The sequence below is a fragment of the Eucyclogobius newberryi genome, unplaced genomic scaffold (assembly GCF_026437365.1).
Source record: "Eucyclogobius newberryi isolate DKJ021-1_F unplaced genomic scaffold, fEucNew1.0.hap1 SCAF_17, whole genome shotgun sequence".
Classification (NCBI taxonomy): Eukaryota; Metazoa; Chordata; class Actinopteri; order Gobiiformes; family Gobiidae; genus Eucyclogobius; species Eucyclogobius newberryi.
This window is the reverse complement of record NW_027315801.1, coordinates 18,653,991-18,674,813: the sequence shown is the minus strand read 5'-3', so window position 1 is coordinate 18,674,813 and position 20,823 is coordinate 18,653,991. Positions and strand designations below refer to the sequence as shown.

Genomic DNA, 20,823 nt, shown 5'->3' with positions numbered 1-20,823 from the left:
TACAGATTTTGAGAATTTTTAAAGTGGTAAATGTAGTCATTTTAATTCAGATTAACTTTATAGTGAATTGTGTATGTATATCTGTGTTTGCGCAAAGCTAGGGCCTTGCATGCATGTGCTAGAAAATAAGCAAAATATATTTTACCAAAATATTTCAGTCCAGTTAAAACATGTAGTGGAGTAGTATACTTGACCTCACATGTACGGAAGTAAAAGAATCCACAAGACCCATGTCCCAGCAGACCCACGTCCCAGCAGACCCACGTCCCAGCAGACCCACGTCCCAGCAGACCCACGTCCCAGCAGACCCACGTCCCAGCAGACCCACGTCCCAGCAGACCCATGTCCCAGCAGACCCACGTCCCAGCAGACCCACGTCCCAGCAGACCCACGTCCCAGCAGACCCACGTCCCAGCAGACCCACGTCCCAGCAGACCCACGTCCCAGCAGACCCACGTCCCAGCAGAACCACGTCCCAGCAGAACCACGTTGCAGGCATCGTACAGTATTTCTGAAGCTGAAGACATCTTGCATGGCCCAGCTTACTCGCCGGACATCCATTTGCCTGTATACGGTTTATTTTATTTTTTATTACAGCCAATATATTTGATGTTCTCCAACAGATCAAATGCTGTGATTCATCTCCCACCTCTACATCTGCTGATGCTGCAGGAATGGCATCAAACTCCTTTAAATTCCCACCTAGATATTTTTTACCACTTGTTTGTTAGTTATTCTAATGTTTATATGTTTGTACTTTGATGCAACACTTTAATTGCCCTATTTATGAAAACATAAAAGATGTTCTTCTGGGTTGATTGGGTGTGCCTTCCTTGCACACTAGAAGAGTTATTGTTGGCTCTGACTCACGTGGTTAGAAGTAAACAGTGCGGTTTGGCGGTGTATGTTTAACCTGCGGTGGTTTCCCTCGTGAGCCTTGAATAAATCCGATCTAAATGTATTTTTGGTTTTAAATTAAAAGTATCTTAATGTGAAAGGCGGAAATGACGAGGACCGTGTCGTGATGTTGTTTCACTTCTCCAGCACATTTTAGCAGGCCTAATGTCATATAATGTTTTGGTCGTTAACGTTAGGCTTCATAGGTAAGTCCCCAAAAGTCCTGGCTGAACCGGGCGCGTGTCTGTCCGTCTGTGTGAACGTTGTGAACGTTAGCCACGTTAGCCACATTAGCCACGTTAGCCACGTTAGCCACATTAGCCACGTTAGCCACGTTAGCCACATTAGCTAAGCTGTTCTCCTCCCCAGGTTCCGTGAGCTTGTGTCTGCTGCCCGCGCTCTGCTGCCGTCCCAAAGAGTACCAGACTGAGGACGGACAGTGCTGCCCCGTGTGCGACGAAGGTAAACCCAGTGGAAACTCCCGTCAAAGCCACATCCTCCCCCGGCTCTACCTGCGCCGTGGCCCCGTGTGGAACCGCAGCAGGAAATGGGGTGACATCGGGGTTGCGAATGACGTGTTTTAGTCAAACCTCGCACTGCACTGGCTAATGACCTCATATCACTGTCAAACTACTTCTTAAATACATGCTCATTAAACGGTCTGTGACACTAGCCTTCTGCGCCATCTTATTTGTTCTGTTAGCATGGCGTTTATATAAGCCGTGGCCATGTTCCTCCTGCTCGTCCAAATGTGGAGGCAGTATGAGTCTTGCCCATGGACACAACGGCAGTATTGTCCCCATTTCTTCTGCTAAAACCCTAATCACAACAATACCGTCTGCCATAAAGCCCTCACTGCACTTGATTCTATTTGTCTGAAACAGTGAGGCCTCCTGCCTTCTGTAACATGATGTAGTGTCACACCCTGTGGTCATGAGGCGGCAGTTCCATGTTTCAGCAGATCTGATCAGTGTGATGCGTGATACAGCCTGAGCCTGCACCGGGCTCCCACAGCACCGGGCACCCACAGCACCGGGCACCCACAGCACCGGGCTCCCACAGCACCGGGCTCCCACAGCACCGGGCACCCACAGCACCGGGCTCCCACAGCACCGGGCACCCACAGCACCGGGCACCCACACTCCGGTCTAGAACACCTCACCATATCATGATCATCATTCTGACCTGTGGACCTGGACCCTCCCTCAGCTGCTCCCGTGATTTAAGCCCATACAAAAATAATTGGACTTTTATTTAAATTAAATGAATTATGACATACATTGTGTTGTATTTTCCATGCAGGGCGGTTTAGATTATCCTGAGTTTCCATTATGTTGAGAATTAATTACGTTGAGGGACCATCTTACAGAGTAATACTGAGAAGAGCGTTGCGTAATTAAACTAAGAGAAGGATAAATTATGAACAGCTGGCTCAGGAGCGTGTCCGGGCTTTTTAAACTCAGGACGGTCCAAGTCTTTAGGGTGACCATTTAAAGAACAACTGTGTAAATGAAAAAAATAAAACATTAAAGGCATTTTTTTTTCTTTTCATGTTTAATGGCAGTTAATTTTTATGGCATTAAAATTAAGTATGGTTTTAACATTCTATTTCCATGAAAACATGCAGGTGACTTTCCAAAGTTACACTGTCACTTTTCAGTTTTTTTTTTTTTAATTTATTGTTGATAAATAATTTGAAATGATTATAAATATGTATGTATTTCCCTTATTTTGTCATGAATTTGGTGTAAAATGACACACAAATCCTTATTTACCCCCAATAATCTGCCTCATTCCCTTCGGGGTCATTTAAAGCTAACCACTGACAATATTATATTATAACTGGATACCAAGGTTATTCAGTTAATCCCTAATCATGATTATTCCGGTCACAATATACAAGAAAATTAGTTGCGTGAATTTATTTTAGAAGCAAAATAATTCCCTGTAATTCAATGGTAACGTTTTATAGTTGTGAATCATTTGAGATTTGATGTTTTTTCTCAAAATAATCATAAGACTAATGTTTTCTTGTGAAATCCCTTATGAATGATGGTGTGTGTGTGTTTGTGTTTGTCTGTGTGTGTGTGTGTGCAGGCACTGTAGTCACCAGACACTGCACTGTGGACGTGGGCACCAGCTGTAAGCCCTGTGCCAACGGGACCTACATGAACGAGCCCAACGGATGGAGAGAGTGCTTCCGCTGCTCCATCTGTCACTCAGGTACAGTCCAGACCTTTCATCTGCAGTCACAGAGCAGACCGTGTGCAGTCACAGAGCAGACAGTGTGCAGTCACCGTGTGCAGTCACAAAGCAGACCGTGTGCAGTCGTAGAGCAGACAGTGTGCAGTCACCGTGTGCAGTCACAGAGCAGACAGTGTGCAGTCACAGAGCAGACAATGTGCAGTCGTAGAGCAGACAGTGTGCAGTCGTAGAGCAGTGTGCAGTCGTAGAGCAGAGTGTGCAGTCACTGTGTGCAGTCACAGAGCAGACAGTGTGCAGTCACAGAGCAGACAATGTGCAGTCGTAGAGCAGACAGTGTGCAGTCACCGTGTACAGTCACAAAGCAGACAGTGTGCAGTCGTAGAGCAGACAGTGTGCAGTCACCGTGTACAGTCACAAAGCAGACAGTGTGCAGTCACAGAGCAGACAGTGTGCAGTCGTAGAGCAGACAGTGTGCAGTCATAGAGCAGACAGTGTGCAGTCGCAGAGCAGACAGTGTGCAGTCACCGTGTGCAGTCACAAAGCAGACAGTGTGCAGTCACAGAGCAGACAGTGTGCAGTCGTAGAGCAGACAGTGTGCAGTCGTAGAGCAGACAGTGTGCAGTCGCAGAGCGTGTGCAGTCGCAGAGCGTGTGCAGTCGCAGAGTAGACCGTGTGCAGTCACAGAGCAGACAAAGAGCACCACCAGTTATTTAGATTGGTCCCTAAACCAGGACTTACAGCAGAACTAACCCAGAGGTGGTAGGTCTGTATTACCTCCGTACAATGTACAATGTATATAAAAATACTATTTGTCTGAATGTCTGTGTAACCTGTCCTGCCTGTTCATTGTGTTTGCAGTAAAGCAGTTTCCCTTGTGTTGTGTTCAGGCAGTGGTCTGTTGGTGCTGCGGCCCTGCACCTCCAGCAGTGACAGTGTGTGTGGAGCTCGCTCTGGCTTCTTCTGTCAGAACTTCAGTCAGGAGTATGGAGGCTGTGAGGTGGCCCAGAAACACGCCACCTGCTCCCCCGGCCAGAGACTGCAGCAGCCAGGTCAGGCATGCACACATTCAACAGAAAAAAACAAATGGACTTCATGTGTTAACTGAGGTTTGTGAGCAAGACCACGCCTCTATTACCCAGGAGCCTTCTTATACCAGCATAAGGCCTCAGTCACCGCTTGACGTGCATTACTGCCACTTAACCAGTCTCAAATGGTCCATTAAACAGAACTTAACATCAACCCATCATAATCTGATACTGACATGTCTTGGCCCTTCTCCGGCCTCTGCCAACCAGACCATCCAGCTGTGCGCTCCGTGATACGTGCAGTGACCCGGTCAGCTCGCCCGAACATCAATCAAGCCTCGAAATAACGGGCCGGACACGGTCAATGACCGGCGCAAAAATCAGTTTTGACCGACTCCAAAATCAATGTTCCGGACACAATGACCGACGCAAATTTTTCGCCGTAATATGTATTTTTAATAGGCAAAAACAGCGCGGTGAACATGCCCAAAGCGATTCCTATGCACAAACTCGGGCGCGCTGTACTACAGACCACGATTATTGCTGTAGGAAGGAGGAAGGCAGCGGAGCGCATGTGCGCGGGCATTTCCATCGCTTAACTTTCGTTTTGACCTACATGCCACTTCGCAGTCTTCTCGCTTCTCATTGGCCGAGCGGTGTCTGTGATCTAATGTCGATGAAAGCGGGCATCTGATTGGCCGCTGCATTCGGTTGCATTCGGTTGTACTCGGAAATGCCCGGTCTAATTTTGCGCCACAAGTGATATCGAGGTTGGCGGGCGTCAATCTCTTCAGTTCGCAATTCAGTCTTTTTAAAGTTGTTTGAAACAAAAGCTGTAATTTTGCACATTAGGGACAATGTCAATGTGGAAGAATCCAAGGGCCCCAAGAGCCCCGCCCCCTTTGGAGTTGTTAGCATCGGGGCAATGTATATATGTTAGTAGTTTATTTTGTAGGCTGTGATTTTATATATTCCACAAGATCTCCTTGTGTCAAATGCTGTAAACAGTATTTCTTTTGTATCTAAGAAACATTATTATATTAAATTAAACAGTATTAAACATCATGATCTCTGGTTTATATGAATTCAGTATTTGTGCTCTTCATATCAAATAACAGCTAAAAGTACTTTAAATTGTTTTACATGCTAATAACCAGGTTTAAAACAACGCATTTATCTTGTTCTTATGACGCCGCGATGCCGCGCGCGCTTGTGGGCCCCTGAAATTGCTGGGGGGCCCCTAACTTTTTTACGTAGGGGGCTCCCCTGGCCCCTAACTTTGAAAATCTATTTCTCAGCCTGTAAATGATAAAGAGACATGTTGATAAAAGTTCATTTTTCATTAATTATGTTATTCTGTTTTCCTTTCCTTGTGACCGATTCAGAATTAGCCATGACAGGTACCAAATGATCGGTACCTGTCATGTTGACAGGGACGTAAAAATAATTATTTCAAGGCTTGCATCATTCCACTTTTGTCATAACCGCAGGCCTCAATATCCAGAGCCCAAACACCTCAGAGCACCCGTCTGTCGCCCATCAGCTCCTCGGAGTCCAGACCTGTCTCCTCCCGGGACTGGGCTCCTCGACACACGGGGCTGGGCTCCTCGACACACGGGACTGGACCGTGGTCGGCCTGCAGCGTGAACTTAGTACGACAAAAAATCTAAGCTGTATTTGACTCATGCTTCAGCTCCACTTCCGGGTTCCCTGACAGCAGAGCGTCATCCGTTCACCTGGCGTTCTGCAGCGGCAGCCTGCCACTCTGGCGCCCCCTAGTTGGAGCCAGGTTGCGCAGGTTGCTCACTCATCCAATCTGAATGTCTCTTCTCTTTTCCAATGTCTTTAACCAGTCCAACTCTCAGCCGCTGCTATCCACCGCAATTTCAGTTCCTTTGAATTCCGTTACGGCAAAACTTCCTTAGCAATGCTTTTCCAATATTTCTCTAGCTGCTCCTCTTATAATTGTAAGAATTTGTTACACCATTGATCTGGCCCCCTGCCACCCCTGCCTAACCTCTGATCTTCTCAAACGCTTCATACATGCACTCAGTTCAGGACAACGCTCAACCTAACAATCGTGCACATGTTCTTGCTCGTCTTCTTCGGGTTCCTCCAGTTTTTTAAATTCACTTCTTTGAGATAATTCATCCACGTTATTGGACCGTTTTTCCCGCGCTCATATTCACACAAGAGAAGATACTGATCATGGCAACTGTGTCCGACTCCTTTTATTTATTCCTCCTGCTTCCTCAGCCCTTTGAACCTGAATTTATCACTTCATGCCTTCAATTCACTGCCAACGATTCCATCTTCCTGACTGAATAGGGCAATAGCTTCCAGTTGTTTAACGTATAACGCATTTGCTATATATAATATAGCAAATTCCCTTAACGCACAAATTCAATTCACATTGAATTAAAAGAAAATATATATATATATATATATATATATATAAGAATAAAATAATATATGAAACAATCAATTATATTACATTTAGTTTTGTAACGCCCAAAATCACACCAGTAGTTGCCTCAGGGGGCAGTGGTTATTCAGTGTAGCCCTCCTCATGCGCGTGTCCAGCACTGACTATTCCATCAGCTCCATAAAGTTTGGATTCTGCTCCAGGATATCTGGCTGAGTGTGAGTGTGGTGGGGATAATATAGAAAACATGTGTCTGGATTTGAACTGGGGATCTCCTGCTCACGAGCAGAGTAAAGGATAAAGGTCTGTGTGGTCTGAGCTGCTCTTCTTTCTTCTAGGCACCAGTTCAGCTGACACTGTGTGTGAAGACTGTCCAGAGGGACACTTCTCCCCCACCGGACTCAACTGCACGGCCTGGACCATGTACGTATGCAAGACAATAAAAGACCATTTCAAACTAATCTTGACTTTCAACAGCATCTGAGCGAGGGCGCAGAGAATGATGACAGTTCACAGGCTTGTTCATGTCCTGGGCATTCATTTCTTCTGTTTTATTATAGTGTAGCCAAATTATACATCTGATTATATTACGTTTATTCCATAACTCTAAATGGAATATTCCTCTATTTAAAATTAAAAACAGAAATGACAAAAGTTAAATTATGCCTGTTTAAGTCTTATATTTCCTTTATCCTTAAGAGTTGGAATGCCAAATGTGGAAGTGTTTAACTTTCTCACTGCGCAAAGCTCAAAGTCACTGTTCTGTCATAACTTTGTGGCAGAGCAAACATGGACCCAGCACTGAGAACTTCTAGTCTGACATGTTCTGTCAAGTTCTTGATTTCCCTTTGTGTAGGACCATGTTGCTACCTCTCAATCTGGTTTTCCTATGAACATTGTTAAAGGTCCCATAACATGCAAAATCGAGTTTTCAGAGCTTTTAACCTTCTTACATTGCTATTTGTGCTTCATATATGTACCCAGAGTGTTTTTTTGATTGATTCCCGCAGTGTTTAGCTATATATAGCGTCATAAGGGCAAGCACGCGTCACCATCTCCCCTCTCCAACCCTTATTATTATCAATTATACACTTAGGATAGACTACGAAACGTGAAAAAAAGCATGTTATGGCACCTTTAAGTCTGTTTTTCACTGTCGCCTTCGAGGCAACTGCTGTTGTGATTTTGGGCGTTCCAAAAATGAATTGAATAGAATTTTGGATGTATTTTGCGTGAGTGGAGTTTGCTGACTGCATTGCATGTGTGTGTCCTCAGCTGCTTTGAGAGTCAGGTGGAGGTGCGGGCCGGGAGCAGCCAGGAGGACGTGCTCTGTGGAGGAGCCGTGTCCCGCTCACATTTTATCCTCAGCATTCCCTTTGTGGGCGTTCTAATCATTCTCATCCCTGGTTAGTGCATGGACAGCTTACTTTAGGGTGAGACACTGCAGATACAGAAACCATCCATTCTACTTCTAAAGATATTGATTCTTTTTTTTAAAGGAAACTGTAACACCAACACTACATGTTGTACTCTTTTTGATGTTTATTTCCTGTATCGCAAACCTGGCTCAATAGACACATTTCGACTGGCCTTTTAATTGGAGTGTGTCCATGTGTCCAGAGGCTTAGCTCTCACTTCAGACAATGGACAGTGTCGGGCCGAGTCGATCAGCTGCAAAGGGAAACATGCCATATAACAAAGCATTCAAAAGGCTTTAAAACACTGTCTGGGTGAAAAGCTTAACTCGCAATTGTTCAGATTATGTTTGTTATAAAAAGATCAACAGATGAAGTTTCAAATTTCTAGAGTTCTGAGTGTTTGTCCCTGCAGTGTCTCACCTTCATTTTGCATCTTAATACATAACATTTCTAACTTGTGTCACTAACTGTTGGAGATGCTCTGTGTTACAGTGTTGTACAAGTTAAAAGGACAAGCTAACCCCAAACGTGATCAGAACAATGCACAACTCTAACTGTGGCTAACTGATGCTAACTGAGGCCTTAGACTAACATCCTGCTAATTCTCAAGTCTGGACCCCGATGAGGCCAGAGAGACTGGAACACTGACTGGTTTTTATACCAATACCATTCTAAATGAAGAAATTCTGAAGAGGACCACTGTAGATAAAACTTTGTCTGAACCCGATTTTCAAACCTGTTTTATACCGTGAACCGTGAGTGAAAGTGTTTTATAAGTAGTTCTGTTCTGTTGGTAGTGCTCTGTAAACACGCACGCACGCGCACACACGCACACGCACACGCACACGCACGCACACACACCTTTTTGAGAATTAATTAAAATGAATTATTTATTTCCTTCAATTTGAATTGGGCCAATTTCATTTGCAGGCATTTAGATAAGACGCCAGTCTTCCCGTATTTTGGACGGGGTATTTTCGAGTGCAGGGACGGCACACGGCGTAATGTCAGACGGCGTTAAAAGCACCGCTTTATTTAAAAGCGCCGCTTTATTTAGTAAAAGCGGCGCAATACGCCGTTCCTAAGTGGCGGAGTGTGATCATAATTTTGGCTTTCCACATTCGGCTCGTTCTTTCTGCGAACAAAATTATTTGGATGGGGTGTTTTCAAATCCTATCCAAAAGCCTGATTGTAGGTTTGATCCTCTAAAACCTGCAGGTCAAACTGAGCTGGAGACCGGTCAGTCTATGGTGGCATCAACAGTTTGACCATCTCTGTAATGACTGGGCATATTCTCATGACAAGGTGACAAACACAGCATTACTGTCAGTGTAAAGGCCCTAACCCGAGAAAAGATGAAGATGCTTCAACATTAGGGGATTTTCAGTGTGGATATTTCTTTCTAAAATATCCTCCATGTTCACACCACAAATCTGACCGTGATGATGTCTGAAGATCATTGAAATGTCCTTTATTATGACAAAGGGTCCACATGCTACTACTAAACTCTCCCTTAGGCCAACACACATTACATTTGTATTATTTCAGTTTACTCTTCTGTTTAAGCTCCTGACTTGATAAATGGGACCCACATTTTACAAAGTGGTAACCATTACAACGATGTTAACCAGTTTCTGTTTTTGGTCTCAGCCTGGATGTAAATAATGCGTTATCAATGTTAATGTGGATGTATTTGTTTGCTTCTCAGACTCTGACCCTTTATTTATTATTTTATACTCCAAAAGGAATTTCTACATAAGATATTTGTTCTAACTTGTGACCAAACATATTGACACCATAACAGGATGATCTTATGTGAATGTGTACCGTTTTTCTCTCATGTACTGAGGATGAGATGACAACCCCAGAGCGCACGATAGTTATTCTCTAGAAAGTCCTATAAAAAGGTAATTTATGTTTAATGTGTTATTAATTGTCCACTCACAAGAACCTCTGTAAATCATCATAGATTCATATTTGTTCATTCCTCTTTTGGCTCTATTTAAACATCTACCCCTGCCCAACATTAGGAGGGGTCAACTCTTGTATAGCATTAGATTACTGCCGGCTCCTTATTATAACGAGCCCTAAGAAAACTACTAAATGACCATTATTTGAATCCTGTTACTATGGAAATATAATCACATTTTCATGTATATTTGGTATGATTTGAGAAACAAGTTAAATTTGTCATTTGTAGTATTTATCACTGAATTCACTCATTTTCCCCATTGTGCATAATAGGGAAAAACAAGTACGCCCCAGACAATGAGAAATACTATCAAAACATGGTCATTTCACCTTCTTTCGTTTGTTGTCAACACAAATATATAAGGGGGGAATCTAATCATTTCCGAACATTTAACAGATGTTGCTTGTTCTATGCGCTTTGGCGCTTTGAAAAATGAAAAAAATAAAATTGCACACAAATGATTTTTAGGCTGTAACATATTGATAATAGGATCAGATTAATACATTTAATTTCATGTTTAGTATTTTTTTCATTTTGAGCAGACACAACAGGAGTTTAGTTTAGTATTAGTTCACATTTCATAAAGTATACGACTATGCAAAACAGATGTGATCGTCAAATACCAAACTAAAGCAAACTAATGTGAGGACTAAGTCACAACCGAAAGAGAAAATGTTACCAGCAACACACCAAAATCTAATCCAATTATTGGGTTGTTTGATAATTCTGCATATGTGATTTTTACTGGCCATGTAAAAGGTGCCCATTGATGACTGAAGCAGCTAAAACCAGGCTCAAAGCTTTCCTTCTTCTGTTAATAAAATACAAGTTTGAATAAATGTTATCAAAGTGTTTTTATTGTTCTCTACCACAGCTTCCTCTGACTCTTGTGTACTTCTACTTCCTTTAGTTCCACCAGGCTCAGGTCTTGTATTACAGGTCTTATACTGCAGTAGATTATACATTTGTTTGTACATATATTTGGAAGTATCTCAGAACAATATAAGGGCTGGTTTAGACTTGCTTAAAATATGCTGGTGATCTGAGAACATTTCATTTAATGATCTCTATTTCTATTCTAGAAGATTCTTTTCACTTACAAAACAGTATACCTCTAGAATAGTCATTTAAACACAGAACTTCTCAATTTTAACATGATAAATGTATTTTAAGTTAAGTACTTAACAAGTTTAGTCTGAATACATTCCCATTACATTTTAGAACTCTGGTAGTGGCTTTAGTCCTGGTAGTCACTTTGCCGATGTAAAGCGACTACCGTGACTAGTCGCGTTAGTCCTGGTAGTCGCTTTAGTCCTGGAAGTCGTGTTACTCCTGGTAGTCGTGTGAGTCCTGGTAGTCGCGTGAGTCCTGGTAGTCGCGTGAGTCCTGGTAGTCGCGTGAGTCCTGGTAGTCGCGTGAGTCCTGGTAGTCGCGTGAGTCCTGGTAGTCGCGTGAGTCCTGGTAGTCGCGTGAGTCCTGGTAGTCGCGTGAGTCCTGGTAGTCGCGTGAGTCCTGGTAGTCGCGTTAGTCCTGGTAGTCGCGTTAGTCCTGGTAGTCGCGTTAGTCCTGGTAGTCGCGTTAGTCCTGTTAGTCCGGTAGTCGTTTTAGTCCTGGTAGTGGCTTTAGTCCTGGTAGTCACTTTACCGGAGTAAAGCGACCACCGGGACTAGTCGCGTTAGTAGTGTTAGGCCTGGAGTCGCGTTAGTCCGGTAGTCGCGTTAGTCCGGTAGTCGCGTTAGTCCGGTAGTCGCGTTAGTCCGGTAGTCGCGTTAGTCCGGTAGTCGCGTTAGTCCGGTAGTCGCGTTAGTCCGGTAGTCGCGTTAGTCCGGTAGTCGCGTTAGTCCGGTAGTCGCGTTAGTCCGGTAGTCGCGTTAGTCCTGGTAGTGGCTTTAGTCCTGGTAGTCTCTTTACTGGAGTAAAGCGACTGCCGGGACTAGTCGCGCTAGTCCTGGTAGTCGCTTTAGTCCTGGTAGTCGTGTTAGACCTGGTAGTCGTGTTAGACCTGGTAGTCGCTTTAGTCCTGGTAGTCGTGTTAGACCTGGTAGTCGTGTTAGACCTGGTAGTCGTGTTAGACCTGGTAGTCGTGTTAGACCTGGTAGTCGTGTTAGACCTGGTAGTCGTGTTAGACCTGGTAGTACCGTAGTTGTAGTTCTGTGTTGGGAGTTGGCTCTTGTGTGAAAAGTCTTTGCGCAGAGTCTTCAGATGAAAGTCGGCTCTGGGAGGGAGGATCTAGCTGTAGTTGCGGAGGTAAACCAGTCTGTGTGGATGAAACTTCTCTCTGCACAACGGACACTCCGCCTGGGGCCAACACAAGCCAACGACACTTCAGTCACTAACCCTTCGGTCGCAAACCCTTCGGTCGCAAACCTGTGGTCTGTGGTACGTTTCATTTCTTTCATTTGAAATGATCAAAAGTGTGTGTTGTCTCTGTGTTGTGGTTGGTTGTATTGTGGCTGTGTTGTGGCTGTGTTGTGGTTGGTTATGTTGTGGTTATGTTGTGGCTGTGTTGTGGTTGGTTATGTTGTGATTGTGTTGTGGTTGGTTATGTTGTGGTTGGTTATGTTGTGGTTGGTTAGGTTGTGGTTGTGATGTGTCTGTGTTGTGGTTGTGTTGTGGTGGTGTTGTGGCTGTGTTGTTGTTGTGGTTGGTTATGTTGTGGTGATGTGGTTGTGTTGTGGTTGTTTATGTTGTGGCTGTGTTGTGGTTGGTTATGTTGTGGTTATGTTGTGGTGTGGCTGTGTTGTTGTTGTTGTTGTTGTGGTTGGTTATGTTGTGGTAGTGATGTGGTTGGTTATTTTGTGGTTGGTTATTTTGTGGTTGGTTATTTTGTGTTGTGGTTGGTTATGTTGTGGTTGGTTATGTTGTGGTTGGTTATGTTGTGGTTGGTTATGTTGTGGTTGGTTATGTTGTGGTTGGTTATGTTGTGGTTGGTTATGTTGTGGTAGTGGATGGTTATGTTGTGATGTGGTAGTGATGTGGTTGTGGTGGTTCATGTTATGGTTATGTTGTGGCTGTGTTGTGGCTGTGTTGTGGCTGTGTTGTGGCTGTGTTGTGGCTGTGTTGTGGCTGTGTTGTGGCTGTGTTGTGGCTGTGTTGTGGCTGTGTTGTGGCTGTGTTGTGGCTGTGTTGTGGCTGTGTTGTGGCTGTGTTGTGGCTGTGGTGTGGCTGTGTTGTGGCTGTGGTGTGGCTGTGTATGTTGTGCCAGTGGTGTGGTTGTGTATGTTGTGCCAGTGGTGTGGTTGTGTAGTTGTGGCTGTGTTGTGGTTGGTTATGTTGTGGCTGTGTTGTGCCTGTGGTGTGGTTGGTTATGTTGTGGTTGATTATGTTGTGCCCGATTATGTTGTGCCCGTTTATGTTGTGCCCGTTTATGTTGTGCCCGTTTATGTTGTGCCCGTTTATGTTGTGCCCGTTTATGTTGTGCCCGTTTATGTTGTGCCTGTGGTATGGTTATGTTGTGCCTGTGGTATGGTTATGTTGTGGTTGTGTTGTGCTTGTGCTTGTGGTCGTGTTGTGCTTGTGGTCGTGTTGTGCTTGTGGTCGTGTTGTGCTTGTGGTCGTGTTGTGCTTGTGGTCGTGTTGTGCTTGTGGTCGTGTTGTGCTTGTGGTCGTGTTGTGCTTGTGGTCGTGTTGTGCTTGTGGTCGTGTTGTGCTTGTGGTCGTGTTGTGCTTGTGGTCGTGTTGTGCTTGTGGTCGTGTTGTGCTTGTGGTCGTGTTGTGCTTGTGGTCGTGTTGTGCTTGTGGTCGTGTTGTGCTTGTGGTCGTGTTGTGCTTGTGGTCGTGTTGTGCTTGTGGTCGTGTTGTGCTTGTGGTCGTGTTGTGCTTGTGTTGTGGTTGCTGTAACCTTGTTGTGGCACCACTCGGTAATGCACTCCCAGCAGAACAGGTGACCACAGGGGGTGGACGTGGGGTTCCTCCTCTGCTCCAGGCACAGGATGCAGTGAGCTCTGGAGCCGTCGGGCCTCGGGTCAGGGCTGGAGCACGTAAACACAACACAGAGATAAGAACCACACACATGGAACCACAGGAGGGTTCTCATCACAAACAGTTCACTTTCAAAGCAACTACGGATGTTTTCACACTGTAGGAACACTTTGCAGTTCTTGTTACTTTCTTCAGACCTGATGCCCATAATAGGAACTAGGGATTGGGACCACACTTTGGGGTACTTTCTAGTCAGACCAGGAACCTTTGGTGACACATGTACAACACTGACTTTGCTGGGAAACATTTTCATTAATGATCAGACTAAACTGGCCAAACTGACTTGGTCACAGTAGCTTCAAGAATACTTTTGAATGCTTTTGTGCCTCACAGTTCTACAGTGATAAAAGGAGTAGGATTAAGGGAAAAAAAGCGTACCGTATTTTCCGCACTATAAGGCGCACGTAAAACTCTTTAACGTCCTCAAAAGCCGTCCTTGCGCTTAATAGTCCGGTGCGCTTAATATATGGTTTATTTCTGGTTGTGCTTACTGACCGCGAAGATATTTTGTGTGGTACACGGTGTATAAAGAAGATTTGAGACACGAGACGCCGATGCGCGACTATATTTACAGTACTCCGGAACCGGAAATCCCAACAACATGTGTACAAAGCATTCTGGGAACAGTAGTCTTCTGCTACACGCGGCACACGCGACATAACGTAAACAACATTTTCAGTCAGGCACAACGCAGACACCTACCGGTGTCCCAAGAAACTTGGCCCAAGATGGCTCCTGCCAAGAGACGATTGGATCTGTTATATTATTGCAAGAAATGCGCTTACGGGCTAAATTATATTATATTATAGGCCGGAATCATCACTGAACTGCCGCATGGGTCCGAGATGCGGCATCACAGTGACCAAAGGGATTTTAGCACGGAGCACTATCGGCGTTTTGGCTGCTTTTACCATTATGCGCCCCAGCAGACGGGACACACGGGACAAAGTCTGTGCGAAACCAGGACAAATGCACCGGGACACGTTACGTAAACAATCTGGGCTGTCCCAGGTAAATCAGGACGTCTGGTCATAACTATGCGGAATGTACTTCGGCTGCATTTGAAGGATTTGATGACGAGGAATGAACTGAAAAAGTGAGTGTATTGTGTTCTATTTTACGTGTTGCAACTGAACGAGGCTGGGAGTTGTTGTGAATGTTGGCATATTATGCCAACTGTCTTTTAGCGATTTCAGACTGTATTGTATTTTACGTGTTGCAATTCAACGAGGCTGTGAGTTGTTGTGAATACGCTAACGTGTCTTTTAGCGGTAGCAGAGTGTGTTCTGTGTTTGTATTTTACTTGTTTACAAGTGATCTTGAATGAGAATTGATTTGGATATGCTAACGTGTCTGTTAGCGGTAGCAGAGTGTGTTTTGATGTTGAACAATGTTGATCTGAATGAGTTGAACGCGTTTAATAAAGTTCAACTGATTCTGACTTATCCGTCTGTTTTGTTTATCTTATGCGCTTTATGTATGGACCAGTACACATGGTACACAGATAGCTGATGGTGCGCTTAATAATCCGGTGCGCCTTTTCGTGGGCAAAATACACACAATACAGATGCTAAAGCAATTAAGACACTCTCAAACACTGTTGCTGCGTGAACACGAGCAAAGGGGACCGCCCAGGTGGTTCTTCTGAGTAAGTAGGGACTGTTGGATTATAGGGACTTGTTACAGTTATGTGCAAAAACACCTATACACACCCACTTAATGGTCCATTATATCACCTGTTCTCACCTATTCTGGAGGTTCCTGTGGCGTTCTCACCTGTGTGTGAGGTTCCTGTGGCGTTCTCACCTGGGTGTGAGGTTCCTGTGGCGTTCTCACCTATGCTGGAGGTTCCTGTAGACTTTCCACTCGTGTCTGGCTCTCTGTCTCTGTCTGAAGCTGTGGAGCTGCAGTACCACAGTGAGAAGCAGCTGAAGCAGGGACAGCGCCCCCAGCAGGCGGTAGCTGGTCCTGATGGTGCCGTCGTCCTCAGAGGGACTCATCACTCGCAACTGCAAAGACAAAAGTAGATTTAAAGGAACCATATGGAGCCTGTGGTTTTAAGTCCCTACAGTCAGATCTGGGCCCGTTTGTGGTCAGGCCATGGCTCCTCGGCTCCTCCTTCTCCAGGTAGGGTGTGAGCAGCAGATGTGATATACACCACTGTTGCCTAGCAACTATACTGTAACCAAGGGCCAAAGTCCATATAAATGACAATAGTTATGATTTGACAAATAATAATAATACCTGATAAAACCTTTATTTTGATAAACATTGTTTAAAAAGGTCCAAAAAAGGGTCAGTTTTGTGTAAATTGTATTTGGGATGCAATGTCACTTATTGATGACATCACAGAGGGCTACTGCTCAGCACATCTTCCTGTAATTGTTTTATTTCTCATATTTTCATCTAAAATGGACACATGACTGAAGTTAAACTTTGATAAATATTTATTACAAAAACTATCAATCCAAACTTAGTCATGATTTGAAAAACAGGAGAAACTGTCATAAGCACTTGAAGTTCCACAGGTAAAGCTAATAGTGACTAACACATTGATTTGAAAGCACATGATACTCACGTAGCTGATGCCGGCCACTCTCCTGGACATGTGGTAGAAGGAGCCGCTGAGGTAGAACAGAGCTGTGTGGAGGCGCTGCAGGAGCTCAAGGGCCTGGTGGAGGACGTGTACGGCCGGGACACAGGCGCTCCTCTGGGCTGGAGTCAGGACGCTCACTGACCTGCGCACACACCTCCGCAGATGGCCCTCCACTGCCCACAGGCTCGACGACCCCTGGAAGACAGATTTAACCTTTCTTTACGTTTCTTTGAAGTGTACAACAAATAAGTATATATTGAAATATACCGGTACTTCAGTAGTACATTAGCGCACTCATTTAAAACTTTTTGGGGAATTTGGAATTGATTCAAAGTTGTTATGACCTACATATTATCTTTTTAAGACTCAATAGCCTCCTGAACAAAGGTCATCTTTCTTTCCCTGTAAACCTTAGAGCAGTGGCCCTACATTCAGTGCTGATCTGAAGTAGGCCTTCACAATATATTAATAAAAGTGTTGGGCACATGACTTCAGACTCTTATCTGATCTAAGAACAATTCTGTTTTGCACAGTTTACATTGTTTATTACAACGGGGAGCTTATTGAAATGTTTAAATAAATGATCTTTGTTTACATCATGTCTTCATCGTTCCACTCACCAGAACCATGTCTTAAGCCACATAAATCTAAAGCTAAAATCAAAAATAGCTTTCGATTTAGGAATGTACTTGTTACGGCAACATAATGAGACGGACTCATTTAATACAATTGGATAAATTCCTGACCTTCTTTTCTTTTCCAGTTTAGCTTCGGTTAGGTGTTTATTATGGCACATTCTGACTAGTTTACTAGCATTTACAAGCTACTAATGATTTACTATTTAGTTTTGATGCAACAAACCTTGGCTGAAATGTTTACAATGGCAGAGCCAAGTTAAGCTTCATTTCATTTAGTCTTTGGTGTTTGGCCAAAGCTCCACGAGCTTTAAGGCAGATAACGTTCAAATACATAGGTCACGCTCTACACTGAACCATTACAGTAGTTCAAAATATGACAGTATTTTTCCACCCCAAACCCAAACACACATGTGGCGCTCCTCTCTGGTCCCAGCGTACCTGTCGAGGGGCGAAGCTGGTGTCCGGGTCCAGCTCTCGCTCCACACACTGCAGCACTCGCTCCAGCAGGTACGGCACCAGGCTGTGGCACAGGACGACCCCGGCACGTCTGCCCAGGGACGGGACACGCCGCTGGGACGGGTCCACCTGTAGGACGTGCACATACTCCTCACCCAGCGTCTGGTAACCTGCACAAGCACCACAGAAGCATTATCTCTCCTCAGTTATTTATCCTGCTCCCATTTAGACTGCCCAAAACCGCAAATTCATTCAGAATTTAAGGTTTCAATTCAGAACTTTCCTAAATAATAGATGCATTAGATTTAAGCATATGGAGTAGAGCTGCAACTAACTATTATTGTACTAATGAAACTATTATTTGTACTGTACACTGAGCTTATTGAAATTAATTATCAACCAAATAAAGGGGGAAAGACTGAAGGCTTCTGGATGAAGAATATTGTTGAATTGATGACTCATGGCATGTTTTGGAGCCTGTGTTCGGAGCAGTCAGTGATTATCCCCTTACTATATCAGTTGACAGTTATTTCAGTCGACAAGTTAAAATTAACCATTAAATAGAATTTGTGAATAGTCTCTTCTTTTTTTCATTTTATAATGCCGCCGTCTTTGTTATAAAAGGTCTTTTTGCATGTGTTTTAGTCTAGTATTTAGTATTGTCCAAAGAAACATCATTATACAGTTGTTTTTTTTGGAGTCACAATAATTCCATAAATCTTTGCAGCACCACACTTTCACTTTCACCACGGTCTGCCACACGTCTTGAACCTTTAGTGGGAGACATAGTAGTTAACACTGACAGACGGGTATCACGACACTTTCATTTACTAAGCAGAGATTAAAACAGACATGTCCAAACTAAGGCCCGGGGGCCAAATGTGGCCCTCAGACCAATTTTTGTCGGCCCTCCGGCTTCCTGCTAAGATGGTCCAAACAACAAAATGTAGTAGTTTTTACTGTAAAGTTGGAAAGATTAAAGCATTTTGATGTTATACCAACATAATATTAATGTTCCAAGTCTTATTAAAAGGTGTGGAGGCATCAAAACTATGTCAAATGCAAAAACATCAACATTTTCGGGTTGTTTGTGGCCCTATTAAGTTTCAAAATGCGACCCTCTGTGAAAAAGGTTTGGACACCCTTGGATTAAACATAAACCACCAGGTCAAAGTGCATTGTCCTAAGCTCACAGCTGTCCCCTGGTGGTGGACAGGCAGGCTCGGACAGGCAGGCTCACAGCTGTCCCCTGGTGCTGGACAGGCAGGCTCACAGCTGTCCCCTGGTGCTGGACAGGCAGGCTCACAGCTGTCCCCTGGTGCTGGACAGGCAGGCTCACAGCTGTCCCCTGGTGCTGGACAGGCAGGCTCACAGCTGTCCCCTGGTGCTGGACAGGCAGGCTCACAGCTGCCCCCTGGTGCTGGACAGGCAGGCTCACAGCTGTCCCCTGGTGCTTGACAGGCAGGCTCACAGCTGTCCCCTGGTGCTGGACAGGCAGGCTCACAGTTGTCCCCTGGTGGTGGACAGGCAGTGACAAAGCTGTCCCCTGGTGGTGGACAGGCAGTGACACTCACCTGAGAACGTGGTCAGAGTGTAGTAGGCCAAGTCCGTGAGCAGCTCCACCTCTCTCCTCCAGTCCAGCCATCGTTTGGACCCTGACAACACAAGCATGTTAAAAGCTAGTTAGAAATCATAAATAATAAGTCATTTTCACCTGCGACCGTCTGGAAAGCTTCGTTGGCGTTGTTTCTCAGGACACGTTGATAATAATCGTCCTTCTGACTGGAGCGGATGAGCTGGGACTGGTTTGCGGGGATGAGAGGCATGTTACCCGGCAGAGGTCCAGCACATCTCCGCTCTCACGCAAACTCTGACTCCATGTGTCACGTACAGGCCGGTCCTTCAGGTCTGCTGCTTTCAGGACATGTTCAAACCATAGTCACCTTCAGATAGTTTTCACGCTCTTTCCGTAAATTGCCCAGATAATCCGGGTGATAAAGAAACTTGGAGCGTTCCGTTGTAAACAAACCAGTGGACACTGACACAGGAAGTGTCCGTGCTGTGGGGCGCGCCCTCGTGAGGCAGGAGAAGGCTGCGCAGGCTTATGCGTCACAGGAAACACACCCATCTAGACCTGGACCTTCAAAATAAGACTTTACATCAATTATTTACCCTAAATCTGATATTTTATCCAGGCACAACCAATATAAGTGTGTTGCAGTTATTGTCAAAATAATCACAACATTTTAGTTTTACTATTTGCTAATGCTAACTGCTTCTATGAATAATATAAATAAGGCCTAATTCTGATAATAATATATGAATAAAAACTTCTGACCGGGGGTACCTAAAAGGTTATGTTTTATAGTGTTATTTTAGCTTGTTTTTGCACATCTTGTAGCTTTCATTGCATTTTGTATTGCCTTTGTACAGTATTTGTGCAGCATTTTGGGCCATTGTGGTCTTGGATTAAATTAAACTTGACTTCCAGTTCACACCATTATTTTAAAAATAGCTGTTCCAATTTTTCCAAAGGTGAAAAGTTTGTTTTTGGTTTCTATAAAGACTCAGCTCCTCCTTCACCACAACAGTCCGATGCATCGCTGCAGACGCTGCACTGATCTTGATCCTTCCCTCACTTGTGCCTTTTGGTGAGGAGCATTTCTGCTTTGGATGGTGTTTTGAGTACCTTCAAAAGTCACTAGAAGAACTTCCGGAAATGAAAAACCATGCTGTAGTTGTGTCCTCACAGACGTGGCGAAACCTTGCTCATGGCTGACGAATATCATATGGTAAATCTTGAGTAAAAAACACTTTGCCTTTGTACTGGAGGTTTCTCTGCTTTTGCAGCCCTCATGACGCGCTCCTTCTCATGGTGGTTAAGGAACGGCATTCTCACGCCTCATGGTTTATCCTCTTCTCATATTTTCTGGCCAGTCAATGTGCTCTCTCTGTGGTGATGTGTGGGACCGCAACTCTAGTGTCTTGATCAGTCTGGAGAAAGCTTTTGAGATAATTATATTGTTTGATGTATTTGTATTAACACACCCACCCGGTGTGTTAATACAATACCCCCCTCTTCACCCTCTGAGACTCCCACGAGTCTGAGCTTGTTTCTGTAGACTCTGGATTGCTCTTCATAAACCTCGTTCTCTGCATGCAGTTTCAACACCTCGGCTCCAAGCTCTTGTAACTTCTCCGTATAGTGCA

General features: G+C 44.5%; 2 protein-coding genes across 2 annotated transcripts; one reads left to right on the top strand and one right to left on the bottom strand.

Moving 5' to 3' along the window:
* Positions 1–992: 992 nt before the first annotated feature.
* Positions 993–10,769, top strand: LOC140363023 (tumor necrosis factor receptor superfamily member 14). Its single transcript, XM_072449332.1, has 7 exons — positions 993–1,103; positions 1,267–1,359; positions 2,995–3,120; positions 3,990–4,151; positions 6,891–6,975; positions 7,828–7,958; positions 8,463–10,769. The coding sequence occupies exons 1-7, from the start codon at positions 1,073–1,075 to the stop codon at positions 8,522–8,524; spliced, it is 690 nt and encodes a 229-aa protein (XP_072305433.1). The 5' UTR covers positions 993–1,072; the 3' UTR covers positions 8,525–10,769.
* A 38-nt stretch (positions 10,770–10,807) lies between these two features.
* On the bottom strand, positions 10,808–19,669 carry pex10 (peroxisomal biogenesis factor 10). Its single transcript, XM_072449331.1, has 7 exons — positions 19,328–19,669; positions 19,188–19,268; positions 17,596–17,783; positions 16,502–16,714; positions 15,760–15,932; positions 13,784–13,913; positions 10,808–12,240 (listed from the first exon to the last, which is right to left on the bottom strand). The coding sequence occupies exons 1-7, from the start codon at positions 19,437–19,439 to the stop codon at positions 12,172–12,174; spliced, it is 966 nt and encodes a 321-aa protein (XP_072305432.1). The 5' UTR covers positions 19,440–19,669; the 3' UTR covers positions 10,808–12,171.
* Between the last annotated feature and the right edge of the window lie 1,154 nt (positions 19,670–20,823).

Coding starts and splice junctions, on each gene's coding strand:
- LOC140363023 (XM_072449332.1), top strand. CDS start 1,073: ATGTTTTGGTCGTTAACGTTAGGCTTCATAG. Junction 1,104..1,266: donor GTTAACGTTAGGCTTCATAG/GTAAGTCCCCAA, acceptor TCTCCTCCCCAG/GTTCCGTGAGCTTGTGTCTG. Junction 1,360..2,994: donor CTGCCCCGTGTGCGACGAAG/GTAAACCCAGTG, acceptor GTGTGTGTGCAG/GCACTGTAGTCACCAGACAC.
- pex10 (XM_072449331.1), bottom strand. CDS start 19,439: ATGCCTCTCATCCCCGCAAACCAGTCCCAGCTCATCCGCTCCAGTCAG. Junction 15,933..16,501: donor GAGTGGCCGGCATCAGCTAC/GTGAGTATCATG, acceptor TTGTCTTTGCAG/TTGCGAGTGATGAGTCCCTC. Junction 12,241..13,783: donor CCGAGTGGTGCCACAACAAG/GTTACAGCAACC, acceptor TGTTGGCCCCAG/GCGGAGTGTCCGTTGTGCAG.